General features: G+C 35.5%; 2 protein-coding genes across 3 annotated transcripts in view; one reads left to right on the top strand and one right to left on the bottom strand.

Annotated features, from left to right (window-relative positions):
- Positions 1-2,782: 2,782 nt before the first annotated feature.
- Positions 2,783-8,524, bottom strand: LOC128678357 (titin-like). Its single transcript, XM_053759829.1, has 4 exons — positions 8,265-8,524; positions 7,122-8,148; positions 4,066-6,842; positions 2,783-3,758 (listed from the first exon to the last, which is right to left on the bottom strand). The coding sequence occupies exons 2-4, from the start codon at positions 8,142-8,144 to the stop codon at positions 3,644-3,646; spliced, it is 3,915 nt and encodes a 1,304-aa protein (XP_053615804.1). The 5' UTR covers positions 8,145-8,148; positions 8,265-8,524; the 3' UTR covers positions 2,783-3,643.
- A 138-nt stretch (positions 8,525-8,662) lies between these two features.
- The window catches only part of LOC128678359 (uncharacterized), a 32,612-nt gene continuing 22,543 nt past the window's right edge, over positions 8,663-18,731 (top strand). Inside the window, exons 1-3 of one of the 2 annotated variants that reach the window (XM_053759834.2) lie at positions 8,663-8,802; positions 18,326-18,490; positions 18,589-18,660. In XM_053759834.2, the coding sequence (XP_053615809.1) occupies positions 18,654-18,660 (7 nt within the window). In that variant the 5' untranslated portion in view covers positions 8,663-8,802; positions 18,326-18,490; positions 18,589-18,653. The remainder of the gene's footprint in view (positions 8,803-18,325; positions 18,491-18,588; positions 18,661-18,731) is intronic. The other variant, XM_053759835.2, reaches the window with a different exon arrangement.

The raw sequence follows: 18,731 nt of genomic DNA, 5'->3' as shown, positions 1-18,731 counted from the left end.
GACATCTACGCTTCCGTGGTAGCTTTATTTTTAGAATAAGACCTGTGCATACTACGCCAATTAAATATTCTTACCTGCATTAAGTACCTAAAAATATAAATTTCACTAGCAAAACTCTATTTAGCAAAAAATAAGCAGAACTCGCGCTTTGAAGTTTCCGTAAAATTATTTTTTATATTTTTGTTTTACTTACATATTTACGGTATTCAAATTTGCTTTATTCATTTTCCCTTTATTTATACTAAAAGATGCTTCATGTTAAATTTCAAAATTTTGTAGGTAACGAACGAAGAAAACGAATACCAAATAGGTTTTGATTCCCATGTGAAATCACAAGATATGCGAAATCCATCGATCGCATTGACTATTCGTTTGACGTTGACGTTTCAAAAAGTTAAAATATCAAAATGTAAAAGACAGATCCTAGATTCCCGCTGAGTATTATAAATCGACTACGAGTTTAGCAGTGGATTTGCGTCTTTATTCCCTGCCCCGTCGGGAGACCATTATGTTTGAAGAAATGAAAAGAAATGGCGAAAATTGGCTAATCTACACCCGGTGCGTGAGGAGCCTTTGTTAGGTCATTAGGATAATAAACATTAGCTACTTAGTTTGGTATTTTATCGTTTTTTTTATTGAATTGGAATCTTTAATAACATTGATTGGACATATATATGTATTGAAAAAGAAAGCCAATCCTAATAAAATAGGTAACAATTTTAGCTCCTTAGTTAGCTTTGCCTCTGTTGAGATAGTACTCCTGTGGACTGACAATAACTCACATACGAGAAAATCGTAATGTTTGTGTTGTAGCGTCAGCAATAATTGGATAATAGCTGCAGATGTGATGGATGCGTTGGCCGGCCGCCAGGGAGCGCGACTGGCACGATACAATCATTTCAGTTTCATATTGGACCTATTTATTTATATAAACAGCCGGTCAGACTTCAACAATGCTAATGTCCATCTTCCTGAAGGCTTAAAACTGGTGCTGGACGTTTTGTTTTGTTTTATATTGTTTCCTTTTTCATACATCTCTGTATAAAGAAGAACCTTCACTGTTTAATAACAAAAAGGAATACTGTATATGTAAATCTCCCTTCTTTTCCGTAGTCCCATTGATGGGACGATGGAAAATAATTATTTAACCGTAGACCCATTTACTTACCACGAAAAATAGTTCACAACTCCAGTATTATTTATCTACGATACCTTTAGATTATAGGATATATAAAGGAACAATAGCCTTGACAGATAAGAATAACATTCCCAAAATATTGTCGACGGGCTGGCGATTGCGGCCGGCCGTAAAATCACAGCTGAGTCTTCTTTGTCCACAGGATCACAAAGTTTTTTTTCACTTGTGGCGATTATTCTTTGAAAGAATCCGAACCAGGGTTTTTCAAGGCGAGTACAAACTTGAATAAAAAATGAAAAACCTTAATAGTATATTTACGAGTATCGCTACGTAGGTTAGAGATTTAAAATTTCCAAACGGATGAAAAAAAAACCGATAGCAATACGTGCATGCACCCTCTTATGAGGTTAAATCAGTGCATTTTAAATTTGCTATATAATGTATCCCAGCATTCTTTGCACGTGGTCCAAACGATACAAAATAAAGTGAGTGTGGAAAGATAACACTATACACGGTTACTCGGAAATAATTATCATGTCAGGTACGAGTGGGCTGTACAGTGGACAGCACATCAACATACACAAATTCATAGTAAACTCGCCACTATTATCGCGGCATAAATGGATATGCAGTCAATTTGACATGCGGTCGACTGTACCTACCAACGTGTGCGCGTGGAGTCTTACAGAGATAATATTAAATTTTACTATGAGCGAATTTCAACATCGACGTTCCTATGGCTGAGGTCGTGGTCATTACGTGGAATAAAACACCCACAACAACTTTCTTGGCACTATTAATGGAGTGGTTTGCCATCGCCTTCTCCATTTCACACACAAGTTAATAATCAACCAGTGAGCGTTTCCTCACGATGTTTACCTTCACCGGAAGCAAGTGGTGGTCGATGAAAACTACTATACATGTGTCAGATTAGTATACAAACTCATGTGGTACGAGTAGGATTCGACAATATCACTACCTATGTGTGATTCTTGAACTAGGTTTAATTGTATAATTTATTATAGTTTTACCCGAGCGAAGACTGGCCGGGTCGCTAGTTAAAACATACACCTACCATTTTTTTGGAAGCTGCATAAAATTATATATATATATATACTTACCTATGTCTGTATCTTCTTTAATTTATGTCATAGTCCAAACGCTGAGTAGTTCGGCGGGAGAAGAGAGCGTTTCGTTGTTCCACTAGTCTAAAGAGAGATTTTTACGGTTTCCGCGGGGAAGCACGGGTTAAAGGGGGAGCGTATATCCTTATTTGAGCTTATACGTGACCTCAGACTTGCATGTGATTCAACTAAAAGGATTTGCAGTGCGAAATTACGGTGAATTAAATAGAAAAATTTCGCATTGTCCACATTTCTCTCCGGTTATGAGCTTCGTGCTGCTTTAATACAAATGAATTTTTATCTCGTCTTTACAATAAGATGGTCGAAAATACATTGTTAGACGAAAAATACTTTGTAACCGAATAAGATACTGAACTCGTGTAAATAATAATCACGTTACTATAAAATATATTTCATTAATTATTTCGGCAAATAATAATTACTTCAGATAATCTAATTGTCTCCGTGATTTGTTCCTATCGAGAAAAGATCAAAAATATTTTTGTGAGTAAAAATGTAATTGAATATTTCATTTTTAGCTTTTATTAAATAAAACTCAACAATAATGTCACAAATAACAAAGAAATTGATAATAACGAAGTGGTATAAACATAATGGACCATGCACCTTATTTTATGTGAAAGGAACTTTATTATACACACAGTGATAATTTTATGGTTATTACAAGCTTAAAATAATCCATTTATTTTTAAAACAAATAATTTAAGCAAAAGTCGCATAACTGCAAAACATAAATCGTTTTTAAACAAAAGACGCCATGTCTCACAGTACACCTTTCAAAAAAGTTAATTAGAATAAAATACAAAAATAATCCTTAAATTAGATAAGTCAGAAGTTTAAGTACATAATAATATTAAAAATGAAGCAAAAAATGCACTTGTAGAAAGTCTAGATTACTTGTGTAAAGACTAGCGACATACATGTCTCAAATGACTAGGTAAGCGAACGACAAACTACAAATATCACATAACTGACAATTTGAAACATTGATCCTTCGAGTATTACTAAAATCCCACATGTGTTAAATACGTATAACAAGGCCCGCGAAACTGTACATTATTGGAGAAAAATGAAAATTAAACAAAGAAAATAGAGTAAAAGTAAAAACTAACAGATGGCTACTTAAACTAAATTTACATACAATCGATCCATTCGTTTTATCGAATAACTTTACAACCTTAATTAGTACGAGCAGCTTTTATGCATTGTTATTTTTCACTTCATGCAATCACTTCGAATTCGTTTGAAGAATTTTGGGATCACGATGAAGACGAACGCCTAAAAATAGAATGCAGTTGCTGCGATGAAATATATATCTTAAATAAATAGCCTTAGAGTTTAAATTACTTCTACATGATGTTTAATCCTCTGTCCCAGTTATCCATTGGAGGTATTTGAATGATCTGGACTGGACCGGACTGCCGCGGGCGTCTGAGCCCCATAGACGCGCTTGTGGAATTGGTACCGGGTGGTCTCTGAAAACACATAAACAATACAATTATGTATGAAGACAATGATAACAATTCAGTAATATTCGTAAACATTATTCACATAAAAATATGTAAAATTGAATTATATATAAAAATATATAGTTCAATTTTATATAGCTAACGTTCTAATCTGTTCTGTAGTAATAATACGCACAAACATTAATTTATTGTATTTTGAACATATGAATGGATATTTATGCAACCATTCGAATATATAGAAGAGCGCCTCTTGGCACAGGCATCTATTGATAGCTTAAAAGGGGACGTTCGTTATATGTAGTTATCGACTTACCTAGGTTCAGCAGACGCACGAGGGTGGGCATGATACGCAGGCACGTTGGGGTTGTGGTACGCTTTCGCTGCCGGAGTCGGTGTCAGAGTATGTGTCGGCACAGGTGGGTGCTCCGATGCAATCGGAGGCTGATAGTAGTTCGGGTTGTATCTGTCAACCGACACTCCTCTTGCCCTGTCAGGGGCAGGCGCTTCAGCTTTGGCATAAGAACTTAATGGACGACCTCTACCCAAAGTATTGGTCTTTGGAAGCTCTTGAGATCCAACGTATTCAGACTCAAAACTTCTTTCGCGCCATGATCGCGGTCGCAATGTTTGACTCCATGTAGGAGTGTACGAAGACGGAGCCTTGACATATTTGTTATCCTCTTCCCATGGAGGTTTCACTGAAGTTTGCTCCGTCGTTTGGGACGTCTTCTCCGTAAATTCTCGGAGCTCTTTACGCCACTCATGCTCCACTTTTTCCGATGGTTCATTGTTATCGTAATAATATTGAGGTGAAGGATCTGGTTGAGGTTGGAACTTCGCTGTCTCGCCAGGTATATACGTGGATTCAGGTACTGTGATGTACCGCCGTTCATATTCACTGTAATAAGTTTTTCTGCCAGGTAGTCTTGGTGGTTCCACTACGCTAGCAGATCTCACAAATGATTGATTAGGTGCGGGTGGTATGTAAGCTGTAGGTGGTGGTTTAGTGAATTTGTTAGGAGGTGGTGTAGGTTTCCAGCTTTGGTTCGAACTAGGAGTGTATGTGTTACTCTGTGGTTGTGGTTGGTAATAATTTTGGCTAGTATTTTCTAAAACATAGTTTGAGTCTTGTTCCCAAGGTGGAGGAACATATGAAGAAGTGAATTGTTGAGTTGATTTTTGGTAATTTTCAGTGGTGTCTTTGTTAATATACGAATACTGGTTTGTGTTGACAGATGGTATATCATTAGCCCAGTTAGTAGGTTTGGGTGCGTAAGAAGAGTAATTTGTTGGTTGGTAAGTGTTTGTTAAGGTTCTTTCTTGCGCAGTACTGTCTATGTATGAAGATTGGTATTGTGGTTGTGGTTGTTGTTCAGTTGGAGGTTGATTCCATAACTGATTGATGGGAGCTGGAGTGGGCGCTTGAGGTGGAATACCAGCCGAAGGTGTAACATTATTGTAGATTACATTTTCCCTATTATTTTGTTGATACCATTGAGAATTAGTAATTTTACTGGGCTTGACATTGCTAACATTTAAAACTTCTGATTGTGGTTCTTGTGACCATTGTCTCTGCTGCTCATATGATTGGTTGTTGTATGTGGTTTGATATGAATTTTGGTAAATATCGGAAGAAGGTAACTGGCGTTCCGTGCTCAGTCTATCAAGAAGTAAACTATGGCGCCTCTCTGTAGGGGGTGCTGGAGTGTACACTGGCTGATATGGTTTTGAAGGAGTCGGGGAAGTTCCAAGCCTTTCCCTGCTGGGGGCGAAATATGTTCTGACAGTAGGGATACCCGCTTGTGTCATTTGTTCATAACTATGATCGAGTGCTTTGGTGGTGCGATTTACGGTCACTATGTTTTCAACTCTACTGTATTCAGTTTGTGTACTGAGAGGACCAGTTGGTTTTTGTGTAGTGTTAGTAAAGATTTCAGTATTTTCTGTGTGTGTTTTTGAAATAACTTCGCTTGCAGGACCTATGGGTTTGATTTCTACGTCTTCTACCTTTTCTAGTGGGATAGATGGCTCCCTTAGTGGAATCTTTTGTTCGGGAATAGGATCTGATTCATTTTGTTCATCTTGTTTTTCAGGTTTAGATTCAAGCTTTGTTATTTCTTCTTGTTTTATTTCTGCCTCTTTCTCTGGCTTTTCTTCTTTTGGTTCAACTTCTTTTGGTTTAGGTTCAGGTTCTTTCACTGGAACTTCTTCTTTTTCTGATTCATATTCTTCTTCGGTGTATTCTGATTCTTCATCTTCCTTTTTTTCTTCTACTTTAGTTTCTACTTTCTCCTGTTTCTGTTCTACTTTTTCTTCTTCAGCTTCTTCAAATTCCTCATCAATCTTTTCTTCATCATCATCCTGTTTTAGTGGTTCTGGTTTTTTAATTGTTACAGTAACTTCTTCTTGTGCAACTTCCTCTTTAAGTTCATCTTTATCTTCAACATCGTCTTCAACATTTTCTTCAACTTCATCCTTTTCTTCAGTTTTCTCCTCCTTAACTTCTGGTTTAGGAGAAGGAGGTTTCACAACTGATTTTTTAACAACAACTGGCTCAGATTCTTCTTCCTCCTCCTCTTCCTCCTCCTCTTCAGATTCTTCTTTTTGTACAATTACAACTTTTTTAGTAGTCGATGTTTCCACGCTTTCTTTTTCTTTTATTATTGTTTCTTTCTGACCATTTTCTGCCACTGGCGTTTCTTTGACAGTCTTTTTTATGACTACCTCAGGCTCTTCGATAACTTCATCTTCTACCTCCTGTACAATACCCGAAGTTTCTTCCTGCTCCTCTTCTACTTCCTCCTCAACTTCCTCAACTTCTTCTTTAGGTATTATTTTTTTCTCTGTTTTTGTTTTAATTTCTGTTTTACCATCGATTGTGGTTTTTGTAGTCGTTACTTTTACTTCCTCAACTGTCCCATCGGGAAGAATAGTTTTATGTACTTCTACTTTAGTTTCAGTCTTTGCTGCAGATTTCTTTGCAGGTAACTTAACTACTAATTCAGCGTCTACATTAACATCTCCATTTTGTTCACCATTCTCAACTTTTTGCTCTTTCTTGACTTGCTTCTTTACGACTTTAACTTCTCTCTGAAATTAAAAATAAAAATCTTTATAACATGCTACAAAAATTGAAAAAACAAATTAAACGTAATCGCATATATATATTATAATAAAATAAACTGTTCGGCTAAAAAGTATAAATCAAAAATTCATTAAAATCAATTATTTAACTCACTATTCAAATAAATAGATAAAGATTATTTGTTATAGCTATTCCGCTATATTGTAAATTAAATATACATAGCATACTATGTAAACAGATATATAAATATATATATAATAAGTATACAGTAATTTTAAATGAACCTGTTCGTTATCAGATGTCACTTCATCTTCAACAGGTATTGATTCTGTGGGAACTGATGTATTTATAGGCTGTACTTCAAAATCAGAGTATAACTTTTTATCGTGTACTAACAATGGTTCATTATTGTTATTTGTTATAGGTATAGTCACATGATTATTGTCTTCACATTTTTCTGATAGTATCACGGAAATACTGTTATTAGATACTATAGGTGTGCATAGCCGTTCATCTTCTATAAATAGTTGCTCACTATTATCATTTTTTATTGGTGTAGGCAATGTACTATTCTCAGGTATGGTGACTGTAGCTAAAGGTGTATATATTTTTTCATCTTGCACTAATAACTTCTCATTTTCTTCATTAATCATAGGTACGGACACAGATATATCTTTACTTCTTTGTGGTATAGTCACTGGAATATTAGCATTACTTTTTGAAGGAGTCTGAAAATACTCTGCTTCATAACAAATCGGAGGAAGAATAGGCACAGTAGACCCATTACTTCCGTAATTTGTTTTCGGTATTGTGTTAGCACTATTTGATACAATATTATACTCATACATAGACGCTGGTCTATTTTGACCAACAATATTTGTTTGTGGCACGTGTGACGGCAAATGCGATGGAAATGGCGAAGTCTGTTGTGTTTGTACTGCACTTGGTTTACTATTATTAAATGCAAATGATGAAGGAGACTGTACTCCTTTAGTCGGTTCTTTGGGATATTCAGGATTACTCCGAGTTCTTAGCAGTGACTTAGGATTTGCTGGGAGATTAAACGTCGGAAATACTTGAACTGGTAAACAATTAAAATTTGGAACAGCAATTGGAGTAGATGGCATTGGTGGTGACTGGATTTGTTGTATGGGGACCTCAGGCACTCCTTGGTTCATAGCATTCCTCATCAACCGTTTGGCCATACGTTCCGACTTTATCTCCGAAAGATCCAATCCACCAGGCGTGTAGGTGAACGGTTTTCGTTCCCGGTTCATAGCGCTGAAGAGCGCCGACGGTGGATTCATTTTTCTGAAATGTATTTTTCAAATTATTTATCCAGTTGTTTCATAGACGTATTACATCGCTCTGGAAGCGGTAGTTTGGCATTTTGACAAAACGGCAAAAAATAGTTGCGTGATACTCACGAGGGCGATGTTAACGGCAAACAAAATTTACTTCCTGCGTTAAAATGATTAAGGGATACCGTATGACGTTGTGTCCACTCATTTATAACTGGCACTGTTAGTAGGCACTGGTGGGTTGATTTTCAAATCACTGTCTGGAGTCGGTTCACTTATTTTTTGGCGGAACATGTAGATATTAATCTGGCCGCAGCGGTTAAATATAGCGCGGTAGTAAATGAGCCAGTTGGTTTGAATCCGGGAGGAGTTGCGCGCGGTCGGCGCGTGCGCCGGCTGCCGCCTACTGGTGTCTGCGCAGTCGTCGCCATGTATTTTGGTCGCGACCCCGATATCTACGGGCGCCTCGTACACAATTTGTCTCGGGAAAATCGTCAAAACAACAGCATTTGCTTCCGACAGTTTTGCAATTGCTCGCTGCATTTCCATTCATAGCGCCATCTGTCTTGATTTGTTTAAATATCAATTATGTGATTCTGGACAAATAGGACGTGTGTGTGTTGAATTGCGTCCAAAAATATAAAATCAACTAAATGGCTCACACGTATGTACACTTCAATCATTCAACTGATAATATTTCTGTTTAAGAGTGTACCTAAACGGAATATTGTGTTGAACTACCATATCCAGTAAGATTTGTCCCAGTATCCATATCAATCGATTTTTCAACTAGAATCAAAGTCCATAAAAACATCCGTAGTCGGATGTGCATTAATGTCTTCAGCCATTTTGAGTTCCCGTTCTGAGGCCCAATTCTTCGTTCTGGATAAATAAGGAGGATAAACCATAACCTATCAGCCTAGTTGCCCTTTGGAGATTAGGTAATTCCATTTTTTTTTTTCCACTGCTGGGCAAATGTTCCCTTTACTTCGCTTTCCATCCCTGTCCATTACTATCACAAATAGAGAAGTATTTCAAGAAACTATAGTCTTCTCTCCACCGGACACATAAATGGCACTAATAAAGCGAGATCTAATATATCCAAGCCAATATCCTTCTTTATCAAAACTAATACAGCTCAGAATGATCTCATTTGCGTTAAACCAAATATTTGCTGAGCAGCCATATTAACGAGCTCTGATTAGGCACGATAGCTGCGTGACCCCATGTGGTGTCCATACAATTTCTACCTCACTGGCAACAGTCAAATTCACTATGTCAATGTAATAATGAACTCTCATTCGACGCAATATGTTTTGATTTCGTTTAACAGTTGTCAGATTACTATGTGATCTAAATAAGAAGAGATCGTACTTGATCCTAAATTCACTATTCACGAATTCACTGAAATCACTCGTTTATATTTAGTTACGGAGTCGTCTTTGATAATGCTATTTTCCTTTAAAATGACAATTCCTTTTACATATTATAAAAAGAAGTCCCATACATCTGTATGTATTTAGAGATAAATCCAAAACTACCGGCCGGATTTTTCTACGATTTCACCATTAGACAATGTGATTCCTGAGGAAGGTTTAGGTTAAACTTTCATGCGAAAGTGCTCCCTCTGTACATTGGGTACTTATTCTATGATATTGATCTTGGCCTTACACCAAAATCTCCGTTACCAATTGATGATATTACATTGTTTTTTATTCCGAAACTACAGTTGTAAAACTGCTTTGTAGTGCAGTTTTATTGAAGAAAATATCGGTTCTTGCAACATTTTCGAATGTCCTGTGGATTATTCTTTTATTTTTAAACTAGCGACCCGTACCTGATTCGCTCGGGTAAAACCATAATAAATTATACCCAAGGTGGGTATAATTTATTATGGTTTTACCCCAACTTCAGGACACACACTTTCTATTGGTGAAAACCGAATGAAAAACCACGCAATAGTTTTTGAGTTTATCGCGAACAGACAGACAAACGCAGCAGAGGACTTTTATAATATGTGAGATATCAATGTATGATCTATGAATCAGTATATCCTAAAGACTGCCCACTCCATAATTCATAAGTGTATATTTATCTGTGTGTATTTCTATAACATTCAGTTGGATCCAGATGTCGTGTCGGTCCGAATCAATGATGAAAATGGCTTCAATAATTTATAAGCTGATTCTCGACTGTGCTAGGGTTCGTATAAACTGAAAAAAATTGAGTAAGTGAGTGAGTCTGTCAGCCAATTTTACTGAGGCGATTGTAATTTTAGTAGATCACCAGTCATCAGTAAAGTTATGGCAGTCATGAAAAAGATCCTCGCTAACCTTAATAATTTAAAAATAATCTTATTAAAAAAGTACTTAAGTGAGTTTATTTTTCCATCTCAAACAATTTAACTCCAAGCAATGGCCTCAACAAGTCTTTCTTTTGGAATAGGGTATCTCGGCTAACTAACCATAATAATTAAATAGAATAAAGTAATAATTAATATTAACCAAACAATCTGTGACAACCCTAACAGAACAAAAACGTTCCGAGGGTTGAAAGAATTTCTCAAAGCGATTTTTTATAAGAAAATAGTTCCTCCATTGCATTTGTTCCTTGACGAGGAAACGAAAACTAAAATTAAGATTCTCAACGTTTGCGCGAATTTCTGGAATCTTCTTCAAGGTGCGAGTATGGCGCAATATGCAACTATATAATTTGTATTTTGTTTTTGTTTGACATATGGTTTCTATATTTTTCTTTGGTTAAATAAAAACAATTGTAATATTTCACCTACAACTTTGGTTGACATATGTGCCATCATATGCACTCAATCAAAGAAATTGACTTTTGTGATCTTTTATAACCTGCACTCACTAAATCTTTCCGTTTAGTTTAACATTACCAAGTATATTGAATTACTTTTCCATATTATTGTTACAAATCATCAAAAAGAAACACAAAATTCTTAGACAATAATAAAAATCCATCCCATTTAATTGAGTAACTAGACAGAAATCATCACTAGACTACTAATAAATATAGGTATGACAATCTAAAAATTCATCGACCGGGAACATTTTAGCAATGACCGAAAAATAGGACGGCGCAGAACGGAAATAACATATGAAAGTTACCAAAAGACTTTTGAAATGATTCAGTGTCAATGACAATTTACGAGTACATTCAACCGCACATACAATTTTGTGAGAGAAGTTATGCATCGCACTCATACATAACCCAATTTTTTTTTCTAAACTATGAACTTTATCACATAGGCTCTGGGACTGCTTTTGCCCGCTCCACACTGTCGTCGAACAGTTTTTTTTTTCTACTTTTTAATCTGATATGAAACGTTTTATCGTTTCGACATAACTTTCGAAAACAAGCATTTAGCAAATAAATCACTCATACCTAATAAAAATATGACCCCACTGTAAGGTAATACAGTTATTTTCTTTTATCTGTGGTTATAAAGGAAAGCGTATAAATTATAAGTTACAATTAATTTCTTACCTTTACTTCTGTCTTTGCAGATTCCTCGGTGGAAGCCATTCTGTAATCAAAAATAAAGTCTGTTCATCAAACTATGATTAACTATTATATACAAAAAAATGTATTTTCTAAAATATATTAAAACAACTTTTGCCAGATGATTGATGAAACTTAAAATTTTCATCTTATTTCGTTACAAAAATTAATCATTAAATATCATGTACCATAAAAATATCGCATTTTCTGATTGCATTTACAAAGAGTCGCAGAAAAGTTTATTTAAGTCACAGTAGAAAAAACTATCCATTGTTCCAATCCAGATAATCTTAGAAATTATCGCTATTCTTATTTATGGACAACAGTTGCTTAATCTCACCACAAATAACTATTATCTGCTATTATTAATTCCCTTCTCTATTATAGTTGGAACATAACATAACATTTTCAAATACAGGATTGTCAATATATCCTCCAGATTGATATATCCTCTGATATAGCCTCTCTCTCCTCTCTCTCTCTCTCTCTCTCTCATCTGAGCGTTTTCCCAGTGGCATCCTCAGCCAGACTGATATCATTTTGCAAAATCGAATGTTCCCAACTTTATTTCACTCCATTTTTCAGATGCAAGTTTATATTTGAAAGTAATTCTTACAAGTCCCAAGTTTCAAACTCGTGCATGCTTGGCTTAGTTTCCCAAGTACTAACTTGATTCTCATATGTTACACTTTTGTAGTTTTTGAACAAACTGAATATCGAAGTTATGTTAAAATGTATGGATGGCTTACATTTGATTTAAGCGAGTTGTCTTTTGTTTGCACACTTGATACTTTGACAAAATAGTTTTGGACACATTTTTTATAAATATTTCGGTTTTTTCTTGTTTATTTAAAACATTCCTTTCGGTCTAATTATATGATAATCGAAAGCGTTTTTCTAAATATTATCCAATATTTTGTAATATTTTAGTATGTTATAAAAAATAGGGTTATAGGTTTTCCTGTTTTGAAAATTTACAGATTCAAATTTATTGACAGTTGAAAATTATTATATTTTTGTGATTAAAGCTTCGTTTAAATTAGCCATTTGTATCATAAAAACTATTGTTTTTTACAGCGAAACCTATAAATAAATATATTAGGACAAATTACATAGATTGAGCTAACCCCAAAGTAAGTTCTAGACTTGTGTTATGGAGTACTAACTCAACGATACTATATTTTATAACATATACATGTATAGATAAACATCCAAGACAAGAGCCAATCAGAAAAATATTATTTTTATCATGACCCGACCGGGGATCGAACCAGGGATATCTCGGTTCAGAGGCAAGCACTTTACCACTGCGCCACCGAGGTCGTCATACCTAAAATATTATAATATGCTGATTGACACCAAAATCAAATAGATTCGTTATTAATTAATTCGTGAAAAAAGTTTTCTCCCGAAACGCAAATATTGAATCACAAACTCTCGCTCTCTATCGCACTATCAGCATTTGCCACAAGCACAGTGGCGATAACATGTATTCCAAATATATATTTCGTAAACATCGCTAGACTCTAGTCTTAAAACAATCGTCAAGAATGTTGTGACATATGAACATCTACTGTAATAACTCGAAACGTTATAACTACGTTATGGCTACAATAATAAGGCTGCAAGCTCAACATTAATTTCTAACATTGGAGTAAGGGAACTTTAATTGTGTGGAGTTCTTCAGTCTTAACTCCTTTTATATTGTACAAACTATTTTGATGGTATGTTACAAATGTAATAACTGCTGGAAATTTTAGTTTATCTTATTTTTCCTTTGTCTTTGTAACATTTCCTTTGTGAAGTTACTAAATATTTCATAATACTATCCTACTTGGTAATGATGGATGCGAAATGATGGATATTTGTTGTTTGTGTAACAATCTTCCTAACCACTGGACAAACTTCGATAAAATTTGATGTGTAAAAATGTGTTGAGACCAAATCTCTATAATGCAATTAGTGATTAATACGATTACATAATAAATCTTTTTCGATATCACAACTTTTGTAATAGCTGAAATACATCCCAAACGTATAATGTAACGAGAAAAAAATTCTTAGCAATTTTTCGATTTTGGTTATTAATATACATGCTAGTTTCCCGATCGAGGACATTTCAGAAAACAAATAGTTATTCAAACTACATAAATAAAACTTCGTCTTGACTTTTATATTTAGACGTGCATTGACCCCTGTTAGCGTAGACTGCGCAGACGCATCGCAGTTGACAGTTCGTCACATCACGCATATCACAGTCTATCATCCACATGGATCTATGCCAAAGCGAATCACTCTCTAATCTGATAAATATCAATTACTATATAAAAAAACACGCGATAGCAGTAGTAAGTAACCTTACTTTTTCATTTACTTATATACTAGCTGCGCCCCGAGGCTTCGCTCCCGTGGGAATTTATTTATTCTATAAAAAGTACCCTATGTTATATTCCAAGTTATATTCTATCTGTGTACCAGATTTTGTAACAATCCGTCTAGTAGGTTTTGCGTGAAAGAGTAACAAACATACATACACATACATCCTTACAACTCAACTTTCGCCTTTATAATATTAGTAGGACAGTGTAATGTCAAGCAGGTGGCAAGAAAATAGACTTCAACCATGATGTCAAGGAGGACACTCAACGGCCCATATTTCGCTAAAACTAAGCTTGTATCATGGATCTAATGGATTCAAACATATAAAGAGCACAATACTACCGAATACATTATCTGTGAAAACAAGAACATATATATTTTTTTCTTTTTTTTTTAAGGCTAGCCACCAATCGGCTAATATTATAAAAACTCGTCTGACTGGAATAGCACTTTAAAATATTTAAAACTGCAAGTGTTATAAAAATAATAGGACAATAATAAAAAGTAGCTTTCTAGACGAAAGCTACTTTTCTTTTGACTGGAATGAAACACGACATCTTTCATCTAAGTTAGAATAAAATCTTACATTCGATTTCAATTTAATCCAACGCTTCAGAGCGTATAAATCAAAACGCATTAACTTTTATGCTTAGCACAATAACGTTGGCAATAACGGTTAACGTTAACGTAACGATAACGTGATCGTAACTGCTAGCTGGAAACTAGATACTCGTACACTGTTGCTCGTTTTATGGCCATATTTGTAACGTAGGGTTGCCCGGCTTTGCCTGGAAACCTGTGACCGCCACACTTCATGATAGCTGTCGTACCTGATATTCTTAAAGCGTATCCTCTTTATAACTAGTTGTTTGCCACGAACTTAGGCCTCGCGAGCACAATAAATTTTGATGAGTTTTTAAATTAAAAAGACGACTACACAATTTTAATGCCTCACGAACTTAAAAATTCTATTGACAAATCCTACATACCGTTTCAATATCATCAAAATCAGACCAACAACGGTTCGAAAGTTATCGCGTTAGAAACAAACATTTACGCGTTACGCACTAAACTACGTGCGTAGTTTAGATATCTACAACCGTAGTTCCAATCCGATCCGATCCAATCCGTAGTTTTAGGCGGTTTGAACAACTTGTTGTGACGCCCTCTTCTGGACATGACTAATTCTGATTTTGACCACTTCTTGTTACGCCCGATTCTAGTAATGCCCGCTTCTGGTTTTGATCATTTCGTAAGCACTGAACGTAGAAACTTGTCATGTTGAAGAGGTTTTTTATATAACGTAAGTGCTAAGAAATGAATATCGTGAAATCCGTTAGATTAAACAGGGGGTGAAAATTTGTATGAAAAACAAACAACACTTTTAGCCACGAACGATAGCGCTTAGAATATACTTAGTTCTAATTTATTCTCTGTGTTCGATGGTATTAAAGGTCATTCATACATCCGATGTGGACTTTGATGGCTTCGGATCTAGTTGAGATAGCATTAGGCAGAGATCCAACAGCATCAAATGCTATTAACCTCAAAACGGTAGCAGAAAGGAAAGCTTGTATCATAATAAACCAATTTTTTTATCCAAGAATAGAACTATCGGTCGATAGTCGTATAAAATAGTTTTGGTGTTCTTTTGTTTTTTTTTTTCAGTTGGGAACACGTGGGTCATTAACCATTTGGCCCATAACGACAAAGGAAGAGATTTATACTTTTTTAGACCAGACTTTTTCTCCGATTTACCGTTTACAGGCAAAGCAGGGTAACAGATAAGAACAATTCTTATTCTAATTTTTTATTCAAATCGAAGGTGGAGTTTGATGGTGATAAGCTACTTTCGCAGTGGTCCGTCATTTGGATGGGTAACCGACATTATTTAGCTCAAGCTCTTCTGTGCTTCGGAAGGCACGTAAAGCCGTTGGTCCCGGTTACAGCCGTTAAAACCTACCAATCCGCTATGGGCTCGCGTGGTAGATCATGGCCCATACTCCTTATCCATTTGAAAGGAAGATCAGTGTCCCAGAAGCGAGGGCATTTAATATGGATTCGCTTTTTGATTACTATTAAAAATTCATTACTTTATTATTTTTTTAGTCATTACTTTAAGTTGGAAAAAAATAAGTTTTATAAATAAATAAATTACTAAAAGTTACAATATTTCCTTTGAGTACAGTACTCGCATCGATAAATCGCAAGGCAAAAATGTCAATAAACTAGTTCAATGACCCGCTTACACTAGCATTATCCAAATATTTTAAAACGGACGGCAGCGATCCGAGCCATTTTTAAAGCGTTGATAAAATATGGCCCGAGCTGGAAGGAAATACCAACAGCATAGCTTGAACGAAATAAAGCCGTAGGAAAAATCCTTGCGTAAAACGCAAATTCTGTTCTAGGAAAAAGGTCATCTGAAAGGATATCCGCCTTGTTTTCTTTGGTAAGGTAGTGCTGTTGTGGTATATAGTTTCATTTGTGAGGGATTTTCTGTTATAGTTGTTTCAACTGAGCTAAAAATGCGACAAGACAGCGCGCTCTATATCAAACAAATTCGTATTTACGCGTTATATTATCGCTATTAACTTTTCTTATGCCTTCTATGGTGCGATAATTACGCGCGGAGTAGGTAATTATCAGAACTTGTCGGATTCGACATAAATTGCTGGTTTTCTATAACGGTAAATAAAAGCACGCATATAATCTACGCTATAGTAATGCATTCGCGTCGGCATCTGTTCGAGTTTGGCGATAGTGTGTAGCCGGTATTGCACGCATCGCGTCGTGCAGTGTTGCCGCAGCTCAGCTAGGACGGCGAGATGGTAACGTCGCGATATATCCTTAAAGGTGTTATGTGTTTGTCGTAAAAAAGAACTATGGGCAAGATTTTTGTGTGGCAAAAGATTATAATGACTGTCTAAGTATGTTTTTCTTTATGCTTTCGCTGTTTCTTTTCCTAGATATTCTATGGTTTGGTCCATGGTCCATGTAACATTTTGATACCGGTTTATATCTCGATATTGACTATCTAATAATGATACGATTGACTATCTAAACACGATATTGACTATCTCTGCATGTTGCTGGTTTCGTTCGGGGTTGTGAAGCCGCGAAGCCCGGGGTCAGCGTAAAAATTACCAAAAAAATTAAAATTTTGATTATTCGGCTATGATTTTTCAACGTCCACGGGAGGATATGTAGTGGTCCTATTCTAGGGCGGAACCACACGCCACGGCAACCCTATGTCTACTTCGTTAAATTAAGAACCCTGGACACTATACACATAAGAATCAATTTCACGTATTTCAGAAATTTACATTGCATTTGACAAGGTTCCAAGCCGTTGTGGTTTCTGACGTAGTATAGTCCTGTTATACAACGCATAAACAAATACACACAATATAATAGACAGATAATGTATTGTATACATTTAGCGTATTTGGCGTAGTGCCTGCAATGTGAATTATATTTCGATATTAAGCCCATGGCTACAACTCTCGCGTACACTCGCTGGCAAAAGTGAAATAGTTTGAAAAATATTCTAAGTCATTTAGTAATTTCAAGATTGGGAAAAAGTATGTTATACGTAATATACTACTACTATGTGACAATAAATCCGGGAAATCTCGTTTTCATCAGATTCAGATATTCATGCTTTCGGTGAAGAGTATTTCTGTGAACTGTTGACAGAAGATTTAACAAAAAATTTAAGATCCTTTTCGTCTACGAACCACAAATAAATGGATATTTTTTACAAAATTGTTTGGATAAAACCTTATTATAATCATAATGTGGATGGAATATTGTTTATAAAAAAATATATATGCGATTATTCGCCACTAGACGCGGTGGGAAGTCGTAAAAGTCATTTCAGACAACTTGACTAAAATCTGACACCAGCAAATAATCACACTCGAAAATAACAAGATCATCACAATTGATTTATTTATTTACATAATCATTTTAATTATGCATGTGCATATATCAATTAATTTTTTATACATTTTTTTCAAATAAATTATCTGGGCAAAGGACTCTAAATTTTCGTATTCTCTGTGTTAAGAATTCCCACTTGTTGAAAATGCTGTGGAAGTCTAAAGAAATTTCGGAATTTCGGCGATTCACTTTTGTGGCCACCGGTACCGACCACGAAATATACACTATTTTATGCTCAAAGTGAATAACCAACGCACATTGCAATCATGCCAGAGCACTGTGATATTACGCTGTGTATTTAGACGTTCAGATTAAATGTATTTGTGTTGTACTTTTAGCCATCCCCCATTGCTCCGTTGCGCTCCGTCGTTGACAGTCCATAGACATCAAAGTCAAAACATATAGAATACAACGGAGCATAACCGAGCCACGACATGCTGAGTCGTCGCAACGGAGCACGAATGACCATCATGGCTCTTATAGACCACAGATTATTAAATAAAGTAAAGATATTAATTATATAACTATACGATAACTGAATTAAAAATTGTTTGCTTAGTAAAATGTACCTTTAAAATAATTTGAAATTCAATTTTTTCAGGTACATATTCTTCGCGATCCATCAAAATAGCTGCAATATAGGACGATATTAACCACGGGTGAATTATGAGCGGTAATTGTCGAGTCAAGACCGTGTTGGCTATAAATATTTATTGCAATAAAACGAATACACCTCCCCTCCCC

Source organism: Plodia interpunctella, chromosome 19, assembly GCF_027563975.2.
Source record: "Plodia interpunctella isolate USDA-ARS_2022_Savannah chromosome 19, ilPloInte3.2, whole genome shotgun sequence".
Lineage (NCBI taxonomy): Eukaryota > Metazoa > Arthropoda > Insecta > Lepidoptera > Pyralidae > Plodia > Plodia interpunctella.
Note: the sequence above shows the minus strand (reverse complement) of the source record. Positions and strands in the feature narration are given on the sequence as shown.

Excerpts from the sequence above, each read along its gene's own strand:
- LOC128678357 (XM_053759829.1), bottom strand. The coding sequence starts at position 8,144 with ATGAATCCACCGTCGGCGCTCTTCAGCGCTATGAACCGGGAACGAAAA. Across the intron at positions 6,843-7,121 it reads TGACATCTGATAACGAACAG|AGAGAAGTTAAAGTCGTAAA; the intron begins GTTCATTTAAAA and ends TTTTAATTTCAG. Across the intron at positions 3,759-4,065 it reads CGTGCGTCTGCTGAACCTAG|AGACCACCCGGTACCAATTC; the intron begins GTAAGTCGATAA and ends ATGTGTTTTCAG.